A 15,454-nucleotide genomic window follows, 5' to 3' on the forward strand; every position below is an offset into this window, starting at 1 on the left:
TAAACTCTGGCTCCACCATTTCTTTATGAAGTTAAGAAACCTCTCTGTCCCCTGGACTTGTTCTCTGCTAAGTGGGCACCCTCATGCAGGCTGTTGGGAGACCCAGAGTTGACCGTGGATACACTGTGCAGAGAATGTTCTCTGCTCAGTATTGGATGCCAGCAGCAGCAGCACTGTACTCGGTAACTAGATGAGCCCCGGGCTGTGCTTGGGCGTGTTTTTCAGCATTGAATATGAATCTGTGAAAGTTCAAGAAGAGTTTTCTAATTATGGATAATTGTGTATTTTCCTTGAAAGAGTTTAAATGTTCTGATTAACCTACTTGCAGTAGGATTAAGATGATTTTATTCTACACCCGATTGCCAACATACTGGCTTTCTGCTTGATTCGAATTCCTATATTCCTTTTAACACTGCTGCTCTGAGATGGTAACATAGGAAATGAAATATATTGGAGTTGCAGTGATGCACTGTTTCAGAGTCTGTTAGGATAGGAAAGAAGTGCTGGTAAAAGTAAGTGTCCTTTTTGCCAGGAGTTTGGTAATTGAAAATATACATCAAAGAAGAAAAAAGTCTAAAACTGTCTGCTTAGAAATCTCTAAGAAACTAATCCATAAAACTTACCAGTATTTCAGTAAGGCATTAGGATTCATTGTTACTGTAACAGGATATATGCAGTACCTGGTGACTTAAAAAAAATGAGGGGTGTGTTCTCATTTAAGCAGAAGTCATCAGAGCCTCAAAATCTTTCTTTATATTCTGTCATTCTCTGGTTATCAGATCCTCGTTCCAGGAGGAAAGGATTAGACTGGGGAAAGGTACTTCTCCTCCTAAGTCCATTCTCTAAAAGTTTCCCTGGAAGCCCCACTCAGTGGTTTCTGGCACCCTAGCTGCAGAAGGGGTTGGGAAATCAGTGTTTCAGCTCCATCCTTCAGGGAAGGGGGCGGAATGTGGCTTGACTTAGACAGCTGTTCAGGACACTGAAGAACAGCTTTCCCTGGGGGAACCCATCCTGCTCAGTTGGAAGAGAATGCAGCTCTTGACCTCGGGTTGTTGAGTTAGAGCTCCACATGGCCTGTAGAGATTACTTAAATAAAAAAATATATAGCTATTTAAAAAAAAAAGAACAGCTTTCCCTTGAACCAGCAAAAGAGCATCAGAAACATGATGGGACGGGGGGCACCTGGATGGCTCAGTCGGGTAAGTGGTTAAGTGTCTAGAAGTGTCTGCCTTCTGGCTTGGGTCATGATCCGGGGGTCCTGGGATGAGCCCCAAGTGAGGCGCCCTGCTCACCGGGAAACCCACTTCTCCCTCTGCCTCTCCCTCCCCCTGCTTTTGCGCATGCTCTCCCTCTCTTTCTCGAATAAATCAATAAATTTTTTTTAAAAAGAAATGCAATTGCGGGGGGGAATATCCTGTTCTCAAAAGCAACAAAAACAAAAAGATGTTTTGAGAATAAATCTAGCAAGTAAAGCACAGGAAATATGGTTGAAAAAAAAGAACCGAAAAAATAGAGACATAATGTGTTTTTAGATTAAAAGACTTGATAAAAATATCCGTTCTCTACAAATTCCTCTCCAAACTTGATGCCATCTTACTTAAGTTTTCAGCATTGATAAAGTGGTTCTAAAGTTCTGAAGTTTCTGAAGTTTTCCACATCCCACAAAACTATCAAAACTAGGCAGATAGACTAATTGAACAGATCAGATGTCTGTTTATATGGAAATCTAGATAACAAAAGAGGTATTTCAAATCTGTGGAGTACAAATGGAATGTTCTCTACCTGCATTTTCCAGCATCGCAGCTACTAACCAGAACTTTCTGTTCATGAAACTAAGTACAATCCAGTTCCATTTCAAGTACTCAGAAGCCACAGGTGGCTAGTTGCTGCTGCACTGGACTGTGTACATACACAACACTTTAATTACTACAGAAAGTTCTACTGGACAGCACTGCTCTAGATGGTGGGGGGAGTCACCTGAATGCCTCCTTAGGGAAAATGCTAGATCCCTAACTCTAGGCCTAGCTACTTTTTAAAAAACTCTTCATGTAATTTTAATATATAACCAGTGTTGCAACTCACTGATTTAGATGATCCTCTCGGTGACAAAGATTTAGCTAAAATACTTCTCATTTTTTTTTCAGAGTAGTATTTTTGGGCTTCATCTGTTTACTATGATTACTTAATAATAGTAGTGAAAGTGCTAGCTTAGAGTACTTTACTGTTTCTTTTCAAGGAAGTATAATAGATTTATAGTGTCTAGATTTAACTGTGTCTCGTGCCCTTGGGGTGGAATGTGAGGCTACCTTCCCTCATGCAGTGCACGTACCTTCCGTGGCCTGTGAGCTGGGCAGGGCAAGGACGCTCTAGGGTGCTGTCTGGGAAGGTAACATTATAGACCCCAGTTACATTTAATCTTCTCTTTGCTTATATATTGGAATCCATACCAGGGAAAAAATACTCAGTTCGTTTTTCCAGTATAAATTGGTAACTTCCCCAAAGTCTTTTCTGTATTGGGTACTTTTTCTACTCAGGCTCCCCCCTTTTTTTTAAAGATTTATTTATTTGTTTGACAGAAATCACAAGTAGGCAGAGAGGGGTAAGTCTTTTCTGTATTGGGTAGGCAGAGAGAGGGGAAAGCAGGCTCCTGGCTAAGCAGAGAGCCCGATGCGGGGCTTGATCCCAGGACCCTGAGATCATGACCTGAGCCGAAGACCGAGGCTTTCACCCACTGAGCCATCCAGGAGCCCCTCAGGGGCCCTTTTTGAGAATACTTTATACTTATTTACCTTCTAAATATGTGCTGTGTCCAATACAGATGGAACTACATGAATATTATGTGTACAGTGCTTCTGATGCTCCTCTAAATAATGTTATTAAGCCTTTTCACAGAGTCCCAGATGATATTTTTAAATATTTCTACATTAGTATGAATGCTTCTTGGAGGACAGCACTTTGCCTAGTTAATCTGTTAATATCCTTCATGCACGTAGCCAGCAGTTTTCTTCTCTGAGAGGCATGGCTTAGTCTAATGCCGGAGCCAGGCATCATGCATACAATGAAAAGGATTTGTGTGAACCTTATCCTCCTGCCAGATTCAGAAAATATCCAGTAACCATATGTGTCCTTCTGGTTTTGAAACTTGATTTCTTGTGAAGTTGGTAGGTCTCCATTTTGCTTAGCAAGTGATTCCCAACTTTTTTTCCAGTATACCTCCTAAACTCGGGATTTCAGGCACTTCACAGTTCTCAAATTCACAGCATTTAAATGTATTTAAATGTGTAAATATATTTGTCATATAGCACTGTGAGGGAGATCATAGCTCCAGAGAGGTGTCGTTAGACTTCAGAAGGATAATGGAGTAATTAGAAGACTATGCGAATTGGGGCGCCTGGGTGGCTCAGTAGGTTAAAGCCTCTGCCTTCGGCTCAGGTCATGATCCCAGGGTCTGGGATCGAGCCCTCCATCGGGCTCTCTGCTCGGCAGGGAGCCTGCTTCCCTCTCTCTCTGCCTGTCTCTCTGCCTACTTGTGATCTCTGTCTGTCAAATAAATTTTTAAAAAAATTTAAGAATAAAAAAGAATACTATGTGAATCATTAGAAACTGCATCTAATGTACTTTGAGTTTCTTAATTTAAAAAAATACGTGCAGAAAGCTAGTAGTTCAAAAAGTACAAAAGAAAGTAAATATGCTTTACCGCAGACTATAGGAAATAAAAGTGCTTTTGAGTCTCATTGTGCCACCATTAAGACTTGTGATTTATCTTAGAAATCCTCAAATGCTTATATAGAAAAGCAACAAAATACAGCATTTAATAGTTTTTTTGTCTTAATTCCCACAGTGTTAGTAAAAATTAGACCAGAAAAAGATCATGTCTCCTGTTTAAGGAATGTTTTAATGAGTCAGATGGTCATATTGGATCCAGCTGTTTGAAAGAGTACATATTGGGTGACTTTTCCCCAGAAATAGTCTTTGGAGATAAGAGTTTTTCTAGGAGACCTCCCCATGCCCATGTATCTGTGCCACATTCCCCAGCTCTGGGGCTCTACCGTGGGTGCTAAGCAGCAGCCCAGGAAAGCTGTGCTCTCTGTGACCAACCTGGAACCCTTACTTCATTCTTGAAAACTAAGTCCTTCTAAAGGGGACATCAGTGATTTGAAAAAAGGCCCAACGGTAGGTGATCAGTGAAGTGTCCTTTAAGGCACAAACCTGTGAGACTCCTCTTGGAAGTCTGACACAGGTAGTAGGTGCTCGTTGCTGCTGTCTGGTTGGAAAGGCCAGCAAGATACTCCCAAGTTCCAGGTGCTCAGTGTGTCCCACTGTAGTGAGATCCCTTTTTCGTTCCAAAGTTGTTTTGTTTTTGTTAAGATTTTATTTATTTTAGAGAGAGAATGCCAGAGCAAGGGAGGGAACAGAGGGAGAGGGACAAGCAGACTCCACACTGAGCAGAGCCCGACGCAGGGCTTGATCCCATGACTCTGACATTGTGACCTGAGCAAAATCAAGAGTTGGCTGAGCCACCTTTCGCCCCCATTCCAGAGTTCTCCTAGAACTCTTAGTGTATCTCTCGGTATCTTTGCATACCTGCGCCTTCAGTTCCCAGCAAGATAGGGTGAAAAAGAACTAGAGATCTTCTGTGAGCTCAAGTCAGTTCTAAACGCTATGATGCTCCTCTGTACACATTAGGAATTCCAGATGAATGGCTTCTCAGAAAACCTGTTGGCTACTAAACTCTTGATTGTTCAGAACGCTAAATGCTTTCTAATAGTTGATCTTTTATTTCCTAGGGACATTCCAGCTATATCACACACCTTGACTGGTCCCCAGACAACAAGTATATTATGTCCAACTCAGGAGACTATGAGATACTGTACTGTAAGTACAAATGATTACATCCAGCTGAGACAGGTCTGTCCAGGGCACAAAGGAACCGGCTGTGCAGAATGTGAATTGTGCAGAGAGTGCGTGCTGGCTCTCTGACTTGACAGTATGTTACTCTGAGCTAAAGAGTGAAAATCTCAAATGTAGTTCACTTCTCTGAGAAAGTAACAAATTAATTTACATATGTAGACATGTAGTCCTAAGAAATTACTCAGGGCGATGGCTACTCTAACCCACTGAGCCACCCAGGTGCCCCGAGATTGCTGCTCTCATATGGCTTTGTATTTAAGTTTTCCTGGAGAGAGGAAAGAGTATATACATGGGCACTTACGCTTTTTAAAGAAAGAACAATTTCAGTGGGGAACAGTTTTATAATTTTATAAACCCTGTTAAAGGGAACACTATTTTTCCTTTTTAAATGTGTCTTAGTGTTTTTCAGTGTATGGATTTCAGTGTATGGATTACAAACAAACATAGCTAGTTTGAATCAAGGTACATTTTCAAATACATTTATACAGACACTATGACTATATTTCCTGTTTCTGAATTTAAAGGGGACATTACACATGGCTGCAAACTAATCAGGAATCGATCTGATTGTAAGGACACGGATTGGACAACCTATACCTGCGTACTAGGCTTTCAAGTCTTTGGTAAGAACATGACACCTGATGAGAAAAGATGGTTTGTGGGTGTTCTTGTACATAGTAATTACTTGCTTAAATTTCTAAATAAAAAAAGAGTCTGTGTGTGTTCTTCAGTGTTATTGCTATTAATGTCAGATTCGAGAAATCGAGTGTATTAGGATCAAACTAATATGAAGTTCTCTGCAAAATCCACCAGACTTTTGGTCCTTAATACAAAAAATACTTGAAATAAGTATACATAATAGCACAGATTGCCTTCCCATTTTTTTCCTCCACGTGAAAACTGAAGTATTTTAATTTGTAAAAGCATTTTTAAAATAGCTTGAGCATAACACATAATTTCACCTTCTTAAAGAGAACAGTACAGTGGTCTTAGAACTGTAGTGTGGCCATCGTCACTGTCTAATTTGAGAACATTTTCATCATCCCAGTAAGAAACCTTCTACCCACAGGCAGTCCCTCCCTACCCCTCCCCACCCCGGTACCCACCAGCCACTAATCTACTGTCTTTCTCTAATAATTTGCCTATTCTGGACTTTCATGTAGAGTGTTTTTAAGACCCATCCACACTGTAGCATGTGTCAGCACTTTCTTTTATGGCTGAGTGAGAGCCCTTGTACGCATATTGTATGCACGCACCACATTTTGTTTATCCGCCTTCAGGTGACGAGACACTTGGGTTGTTTCTGCTTTTCAGTTAATACAAATAATGCTGCTTTGAACAAGTATGTTCAAGGTTTTCTATAGACATGTGTTCATTTCCCTTGAAATATACCTAGGAGCGGAATTCCAGAGCCCAGTGGTAACCTTGTGTTTAACCTTATGAAGAACTGCCAGACTGTTTGCCAAAGTGGCTGCTCTATTTACATTCCCACTAGCGGGACATCCCAGGATTCTGGTTCCCCGCTTGTCAGCAGTTCTTACTCTCTAGCATGTGAATGTCCAGGTGTCCCAGCACCATCTGTCGAAATATAAAGGCATTTTTGGGAGATGTTATTTAAAGATAAAATTTGGAAATCAGGGGCGCCTGGGTGGCTCAGTGGGTTAAGCCGCTGCCTTCAGCTCAGGTCATGATCTCAGGGTCCTGAGATTGAGTCCCGCATCGGGCTCTCTGCTCAGCGGGGAGCCTGCTTCCCTCTCTCTCTCTCTCTGCCTGCCTCTCCATCTACTTGTGATTTCTCTCTGTCAAATAAATAAATAAAATCTTTAAAAAAAAAAAAAAAATTGGAAATCATTCCGAATCTCATGTTTTAGATATTTCTCAAAATCTTTTCCTGTGACCGTTTTCTAAGCTCTTCCCAATCTGGGGGTACCCTTCTGAAGAAGTTATAAGACAAATGGAAAAATTAAGATAATAAAGCCTTGTCTGCGAAGTACCAAAAAGAGATGTCCTACTCAGTAGTTAGACTACTGGATACGAAGGGGACATCAATACCTAAAGCAGTGTTCAGAATATTAATACTTTTCCCTTTAACAACATCTCTGCCTTCTGACAGTTGTGCTCTCTCTTCCAGCCTGATCGTAGATCAGAACAGTTCTTTTCGCGGTGTACATGAGGAAAATAATCCATTATAGGTCCCTGTGCTAAACGCAACTGCTGTAGAGACAGAGGAGAGTACTGGGCTGACAAGAAATTAAAAACTAACTCTAACTCGTCCGTATACAATTAATTATTCTGGGTGAAGCTGAGACAGTATCCAATAGCTAGTAATATTTATTTAAGAGATGTCAGTTAAGAAATGTTTCGATGTGTTTTAGCGAATTTACCAAAAACTAACTTGTTCTCTAGAATAGCACGGAACCACAGGAGGCCAGCATCTCAGCCCTTCTGTATTCCATAATTTCCATCTAGTCTTAATAGTGTTTTGTGCTAATTATGTTGAACGTGATCACCAGTGCCTCATGATTCAGAATAATTAAATTTGTTATGTCTCTGGATATAAATAATAGTTGCATGAAAATTCTGTGGGATAGCATGGGAGAGTAGTGGGTGGCCTGTGCATTTCCATTAAGATAAAGAATTTTGGAGGTTTTCTTTGAAGAGCCTGCCTGCAGAGAACAGCAGAGAAAGAGTGTACATTTCACACGGCTTCCCCAGAGTCTGCTGGGAAGAACTAAAGCTGTACCTTTGTGTTCCTGCACTTTGCTGTACGAGTAAACAGAATTTCCCCTCCGACTAGAAACTTTAAAAAGGAAGAGCTTATTTGCGGAGTGGAGTTAAGCTAAAACTATTTGTTAGCACCACCTGCTGGTTACTAGTGAGTATTTCTGTGTCTTTAAATTTTCCATCTTGAGGCTGTTTTCACTGAATTTTATTAGATTTTTAGGTAAAACTTCATCCTTTGACGCATTGAACCACTAAGAAATTTGTAAGGGAAATGTTAGCAGCTAAGTTTAAGATTCTAAAATTAAATAAACCCCCGTGGCATCGCAGTTGTATTTTAGACTCATTTTTCCACACCCTCGTGTTGCCGTATCAAAGGTGTCTGGCCAGAAGGATCCGATGGGACCGATATCAATGCACTGGTGCGATCCCACAACAGGAAGGTGATCGCTGTTGCTGATGACTTCTGCAAAGTTCATCTGTTCCAGTATCCCTGCTCCAAAGCAAAGGTAAAATCAATTTATTAAAAACGAGTGTTGGAGGGCTTTTTGTTTGGGGATATTTTTGTGTTGCTGGTGAGAAGAGATGCGCGGTTACTCCTCACTGAGATGCCGAGGGGCCCGGGGCGGGGGGCAGCACCAGGCCGGTGCTGCTTGTTTACTCCTTCACAATTAAGGTCCAGAAACCGTTAGAGAAGACAGCAGATGTTTTATTATTTTTAGTTTATCAGTAATTTATTGGTAGATATTTAAATGTCTCCTAAACCTACTAAAATATTTTGCTACGCATACATCAACATTATGAAGCTCCTGGAGCCATTTCCTAAATCACCTTCCGTCATCCCACTCAGTAGATTCTCCCCTCCCCGGCTCAGCAGAACGTCGTTAACCTAACAGACTATTTATTACGTTATTTTTGGAAATAATATGGTCTGACTATATGGATGTATGTATGATACTCTGTTTCTCCCATTGAAATGAGTATTAAAAGGAAATGACTTTTAACTCCATTCCTCAGACGTGCTGACTCTGGCTGGGGTCTGAATTACGTCCCTTACCTGGTAGCTTCCATTGCTGTAAACAGGCATGTAAAGAGTGAGTTTAATTTTCCCATCTCTCTCTTCCAGGCTCCCAGTCACAAGTACAGTGCCCACAGCAGCCATGTCACCAATGTCAGTTTTACTCATAATGACAGTCACCTGATTTCAACTGGTGGAAAAGACATGAGCATCATTCAGTGGAAACTTGTAGAAAAGTTATCTTTGCCTCAAAATGAGATTATAGCCGATGGTACTCCAACCAAAGCCCCCATGTCTTCCATTGAAAGTGTCCCACAGTCTGATACTCCCACACCACCTCCTTCCCAGCCCTTCAATGAGACGGCTGAAGAAGAAAGTAGAATAAGCAATTCTCCCACACTTCTGGAGAACAGCCTGGAACAGACTGTGGCGCCCAGTGAGGACCACGTCGAGGAGCAGAGTGAAGGGGGCAGTGAAGACCTCGGTGAGCCCGTGTATGAGGAGCCGTCCCCGGAGGGCGGCAAGGAGCGGAGTGAGGCCACTCTTCCCGAGCACCAGCAAGACCCCTCAGGCCTGTCTTAACCGCAGGGCTTCAGTGCGACTCTCTCTGCTCCTGCAGCTGCGTGTGATCTCGGGACAGTTCAGGTAACAGGCCGGGAGTGAGGCTCATCACTCTCGCAGCTCTGTGTTTCCACAGGATCTGTTTTCAGTAGTCTTACCTGCCGTCTCTCAAGAGCCGCCGGCGGCCCCGCTGAAGGCTGGCTTTGCTGTGTGTTGAGAATGAACCAAACTTAACAGCAGGAAAGACTGAAACATTGTCTCAGAAATTACCCGCGTACATAAGTGGTATGATGTAAATACTGGAAACAAAGACAGCGGTTGTATGGATTTAAAATAAACCCCTTGTTATCTGAACAAGTTTTCTTCAGGAACAACCAGTGGCATCACAAACACTGTTACTCATCTGCTGGCTCAGACTGTGCTACTTTGTTTTTCCCCAGATGCAGAAATAATCAGAAGAAAAAAAAAAAAAAATGCTCTCTTACTGAGATATTCTCCCACCCCAAATGTCTAGTGGAAGTTTTTTACAAAAACTCCAGTATTGCCCCGAGTAGTGGGGTTGCCTTGAGTCCCTGCGCCGTATCCTTCCACGAGCACTAGCTGTCCAGATGCGCCTGCCTCATCTGCCGCCTGGTGCTGCCCTTTTCTGAGTCGTTGCAAGGAACAGTCCCTTCCTTTCTTGTGTGCAAATCTTATCTTAGAACTAAGAAAGCAGTGGTTTGTTAAAGAGCTTTTAATGTATATTAAACCATTAATACTCAGAAATAATGGATTCCTCCAAGGATTCCTTTACTGGCCAAAACATTTTTCAATGTTTGGCATTCAAGTGAATGGAAGAAGAAAAACCGCATGCCTATAAAACTCAACTGTAAGAATTACTTGGCTAATTTTAGCTTAGCCTTCCTCATAATTTGTTCCTTTGATAATAGGAGAAATATAAATACAATAAGTTTGAATTGGTGCTTGAAATTCATCAGTTTAGTTTGTAGTTTTTATACAGATTATATTGAGGGGGTAAGACTGAAAATTACAAATTCTTTTCTATGGAAGTATGAATAACAGTCACAGTAATTTTTTATAAATTGCATACTTAACAGACTTGCTATATATGGTAATTTTTCTCTGGTAGAGTTGCTGTAAGCCTTGCAGTTCTGATGTGGCTTCCTCTGCTATTTTGGGCAATGCATGTCTTGTGCATTGGATAGTTTTGTTTTGTTTCTTGTCAAAAGACTGTTTTTTCTTAAGTACATGTTTTCTACTATAATTACCGACAAATATGCATTTCCTATATATTTGTTTATACATTGATTATAAAAAAAACTTTGGATTTATTTTTTAACTTGCTGAATTTTTGTTGTTGTTGTTGTTAGATCATGTTTAGAAACTTTGAATGAGTTCAGAAGTCTTAAGTATGCAAGTGTTTACGTGATTGTGCCATTCCAAAGTGCATCAGAACTGTCATTCCCTTCTAGTACCTTCTCAGGAGTAATGCAAATCAGGTATTTCATCATCATTTGGTAATTAATATACAAACTCCAGTGAACTCCCAAGGACACTCACATTTATATTCACATGCTGTATGTAAGGGTGCGGGTATGTGTGAAGGGGTGAGTGTAGACACTCTGTGTGTATCTCTATAGGAAGATATACGCCACATTGAAAATACTCAGTGTATATCTCTATGTGTATAGGTATATGTCCATGTATATCTCTTTCCTTTTGTTTACAGTTTTTCAAGGAAAAAAAACCTCAAAGTAGTTCTCTTCAGAAGGAGAGAGAGAGATTCCAAGCAATCCATCTTTTTTCAGTATGTTCTATACATAATTTTCAGAGAGCATCAATAATATCAGGCCAGCACGTGTTACTCCCTGCGAGAAGAATACTGAGAAGAACAAGCAGTCCTAGAAGAAGAAGCATTTCTTTAAGCACCTGGGCAATACAGCTCTCCGTAACCAGCAGGGAGTTTATTGAGGGACACCGGTCACCTCTGGGGTTGCTGTGTACAATGAGATTTATACTCGGGATACTCTTGGGTGGAAGTTTCACAAGACACTACTAACGCGCAGAAAGCGTCCCAGCTCTCTATTGCTGGCAACTACTGTTTAATGGTCAATTAAATCTGTGATAATGGTTGCAAGTGGGTGGGATTATGAAATTGTAGATGTTTTTAGGAAAACTTGTGAATGAAAATGAATCCAAGTATTTCATGTGAAGATGTTGAGCCATTTCTATCATGCATTCCTGTCTCATGGCAGAAAATTTTGAAGATTATAAAATAAAATGATCAAAATGTTTCAGGTGTCTTGACTCCTCGTTTATACGGCTCGTTTCCATGACTGTCCGTTATCAAAAGACACGGCTGACACTGGGGATACCCCTATTCTGGTCAGAACGAGCCCCACCTCATAATGTTAGAGGAAATGACTTCTGATTATGCTTCCACTTACTGGGGGGGTAGCTTCCTTTTAATTTATTTCATGTCTACACTTTATCTAATGTTTAACGTGGGGTGATCTTGGTGACCCTGGTTACCTGCCAGCCTCCTGGCGCGCGGCAGGGCCCTGAGCTCCCTCTCCCCGTGGCCTCTCTCTCCCCGCGCTGCTTCGGGACACAGCCTCTGCGCCACAACCAGAAATTGGCCGCTACAAATTTTTCTTTCTGAAAAAACAGGTTGGGAACATTCCATACCTTAGTTTTTAAAAGCATGGAAATGAGGTTTTCTTTGTTACCTGATTCATCTTGGTGACTAGGAGTGTATGTTCCCAGCCACTCCCAACACACTAGCCTCGGAGAGGCTGCCTTGGGGCAGGAATTAATCTACCAATTCGGAGACAAATGGCCTGACGGGCATCAGAACCAACCCACCGAACTATGTGGTTTTTCCCTCAATACAAAGAAGAGGGAGATCCATAAAGGGGAAATGATGAAATAGATTTTAAACACACCGATGTGTTGGTATAACGTCTAGAAGGAACTGGGGTTCCAGCTTAAAGCCAGAACTGAAATGAAGAGATTGAGTTTACGGACATGTTTTTAGGACAAACGACAGGCTTGACAAGCAGTTAGGTGGGACTTGGGTCAAGAAGAGCAGCCAACAGAGGAGCACCTGTGTGGCCAAGCATGCCCCCCCCCCCCACCCCGGGCCTTCATGGGGTGCTGGGGGAGTGTTACCCTGTAGGCAAGGACATGGAGATTTAGCAAGTGGCCCATGTTCCTTTACTTAGATAATGGCCATGCCAGGATGTTACGTTTTGTAACATCAGAGCTTGCTTCTGCCACTCATACTAGGAGAGAGACTTGAGTGTGCACAGGGGAGAGAGGGAGAGAGAGAATCTCTAGCCGACTTCACCTCAGTGCAGAGCCAACACAGAGCCCGATCTCAGGACCCTGACATCACGCCTGAGCCGAAATTAAGAGTTGGATGCTTAACCGACAGAGCCACGCAGGTGCCTGGAGAAACACAGCCTTTAGAAACGGAGGAAGGAGGAAAAAATGAGGGTAGATAGAGAATCTGGACAGGAGTTAGGGAAGCAAGAAGGCCTGCGTCCATCTTTGCTCCAGGTGGGGTGGGGGAAGCTGCCGCACATCGGTCCCCAGCACGGAAGCCAGGCCTTGCTGGAAAAGCCTTATCTGCCTGGCCTACAGTCCTCAAGGACCACAGAAAGGTCCAGACCTTTCTACCAAAATATAGATGTGCCCTTTTGTAAAGAGGCACTCTCGGCTGTCCTCACAGGGTCTCAGGTCATGTTAAATGTTCTGTGCTAATTTACCATCTCCAAAGAAAACCTGAATTTCTATTTGACACTCATTAGTAAGTCCCTACAATAACCCTTAAAGCTCTAATATAAAGAAGGCAGAGAAATAATCCCGAACGGGAAAAAAAAAAAAAAAAAAAACTTCAGTGACTCCTCTGGAAATGTCAGCCTGTTTCATTTCTGCGCCCATGGGTGACAGCCTCAGGAGACCGTGGCTTCCTGAACTCAGTACATTTCTGTTGGGCCAATCCAGAAATCTGGCAGAGAAACTTCCTGTACCACTTCCATACATGGACATAAATACGAAGAGATGGGTGACAACAAAGCCCGAGGGCTCATACCCAGCTGCCGTTCAACGGGAACAGTGTTGACCGCGCTCCCTCGGTTCTTCGTTCCAGCAACCCCACCTGTGAGTCTCTCCTCCGAGCGCACAGGCAACTCAGGAACGGCGAAGTCGGGTCCCACTCCCAGCAGCTGAGCCGAGACGGGAAGCCACATCCTCCTGCCCGCCGAGTCCTCGCAGCGGCCCCGCGCCCCACTGCTGGCGCGTCACAGAGGAATCACTTAATGGTTCCTAATACAAAGAATGAGCTCGGTTAAACGAACCGCAAGCACCGAAGAGCAGCGTCAGGAAAAGCTACAAAGCGATTCGACTTGGAAAAGGCGGCGCTGGGCTCTGGACTGGACGGAGGCACAAAGCTGAAGGGACCCTCCTCACACACAAGTCCTCTCTCCTGCCTCCCCCAAAACCAGAGCACAGGGCCGAGAAGCTTCCAGGCTCTTACGCCATCCTGTGGCACCTGCTGCCAGCAATGGCCCGCTCTCCTGCCTTCTTTAGCCAACTCAGTCCCTGACGTTCAATTTAAACCTGCTGGCTGGTGTGGAGACGCTGCTCCCTTGTTTTCCAACCTTTGGGCAATTTCCATTACTCTGAAAATGAACGTAGCAGCTTCTTCCTGTCCTTAGCCACGTGCCTTCTCCACTCTGTCCTCATTCCCCATCCCACACGTCTCACCACAAGCCTGGAGGCTCTGCCGGCCCCGTGCCCAGCCCGGGGGCTTTGATCGTGCACCTCCTCTCCCTTAGCAATGTGAACACGTGGCCCTGAAAATAGATTTTCCTGGGCAGCCACCCATCCACGGAGATGAATACGCAGAATTACGGGGCTGTCGGCTAAACATCGCAGCCGGGTTACACAAAACCGGCTCCTGAGACAGGTTTCAACTCCTGGCAGAGTTTATTTTCACCAGGTCTCACTAAAGGAACAGAAAACAAAGGAGAGTGGGGGCAGAAGAAACGGCCTCAGGGAGGAAAAACAACTTTTTCAGTAAAAAGCAAAGCCTTCGAACCTGGTCATCCTGTTTCATTCTTGAGGTTCACGCAGCCAAGGCCTGTCGGGTCCCACTCCCAGGTCCCAAAGCTGGAGCGCGTCCTGGGAAAGGGCTTTGAGGCTGCCTCTGCACAGCGACGCACATGCAGCCCTGGCTCAGTGGGGCTGACTTGGAAACCTGGCTGGAAGCGGGGACACTGGAAGCTGGCATTCTCTTACCGTGTCACCTGCAGAACACTAGTTCTGTTTACAGAACTGTAAGGCAGGGATCCCGAGAAGGCAGGTCCTCTTCCTTCTGTAGACTTCAGTCTTTCTACAACTATGTCCTGTGCTGCCAGCACCTTCCAGCCACTTTGACTTCTGGGGCACGTGTACAGGACTGGGTCCAAAGGAGCCTTCCACACAGCAGCTGTATGTCACCAGGCTGCCTCGTGCATGGAGCTGTGCTGGGCTCCGTGGGGAACCCCAGGAGGAGACAAACACAGCCCTGCCCTCAACGGTGCATGTGACCTAGGAAGGTTGTAAAGACAGGACCTGTGTGCTTTAGAACTGGTATATGGCAAAGTCAGGTTCCCCGTGAAATTAGAGATGAACCGCATGTTCTAAGTAGCATATGATCTGAAATGTGAGAAGTAAATATCCTTACTAAAGAATCTTAGATTGGTCATCTACGGAAACCACCCAACCATTGCTTAAATTCTGTAATAACATCCAAAAGGTTAAAATTTGATGTTTAATAAATAATGATGTAGAACCCCTAGGACAGGATACTAAATACAAAAGAACTATTGACACATGAAAATTTGAGGAAGCATAAGGGCATTCATTATACACAGGGAAAGAAGAGCCAATCTTGAATACTTACTGTATTTCCATTTATGTAACATTCTTGAAATGACCAAACTATAGACTACAGATTAGTGACTGCTGGGGGGACAGAAGGGGGGAGCTCTGCGGGGATAAAAAGAGTCTGCAGGTGGGGACGGTGATCACACAAATCCATACATGGGATTCAATGCACAGAACGACACACTCACATGAATGTGAGCACGCGCAACAGTGGTGCAGACTGCACAAGACCGGCAGTGTGGGTCACTGCAGCGAACACTTTCCTCCTCTTGGGGGTATCCATTATCTCAGACCTCACCATCAAGGGAA

The 15,454-nt window shown here is 43.5% G+C and overlaps 1 protein-coding gene across 2 annotated transcripts in view; it reads left to right on the forward strand.

The window, feature by feature from the left end:
• Nucleotides 1–11,505, forward strand: part of EML4 (EMAP like 4) — a 156,264-nt gene extending 144,759 nt beyond the window's left edge. For both annotated transcript variants that reach the window (XM_059405537.1, XM_059405538.1), the window contains 4 exons: nucleotides 4,788–4,875; nucleotides 5,436–5,534; nucleotides 8,011–8,141; nucleotides 8,759–11,505. In XM_059405537.1, the coding sequence (XP_059261520.1) occupies nucleotides 4,788–4,875; nucleotides 5,436–5,534; nucleotides 8,011–8,141; nucleotides 8,759–9,232 (792 nt within the window). In that variant the 3' untranslated portion in view covers nucleotides 9,233–11,505. The remainder of the gene's footprint in view (nucleotides 1–4,787; nucleotides 4,876–5,435; nucleotides 5,535–8,010; nucleotides 8,142–8,758) is intronic.
• Nucleotides 11,506–15,454: the final 3,949 nt, after the last annotated feature.

Source organism: Mustela nigripes, chromosome 7, assembly GCF_022355385.1.
Source record: "Mustela nigripes isolate SB6536 chromosome 7, MUSNIG.SB6536, whole genome shotgun sequence".
In the NCBI taxonomy this organism is placed as follows: Eukaryota; Metazoa; Chordata; class Mammalia; order Carnivora; family Mustelidae; genus Mustela; species Mustela nigripes.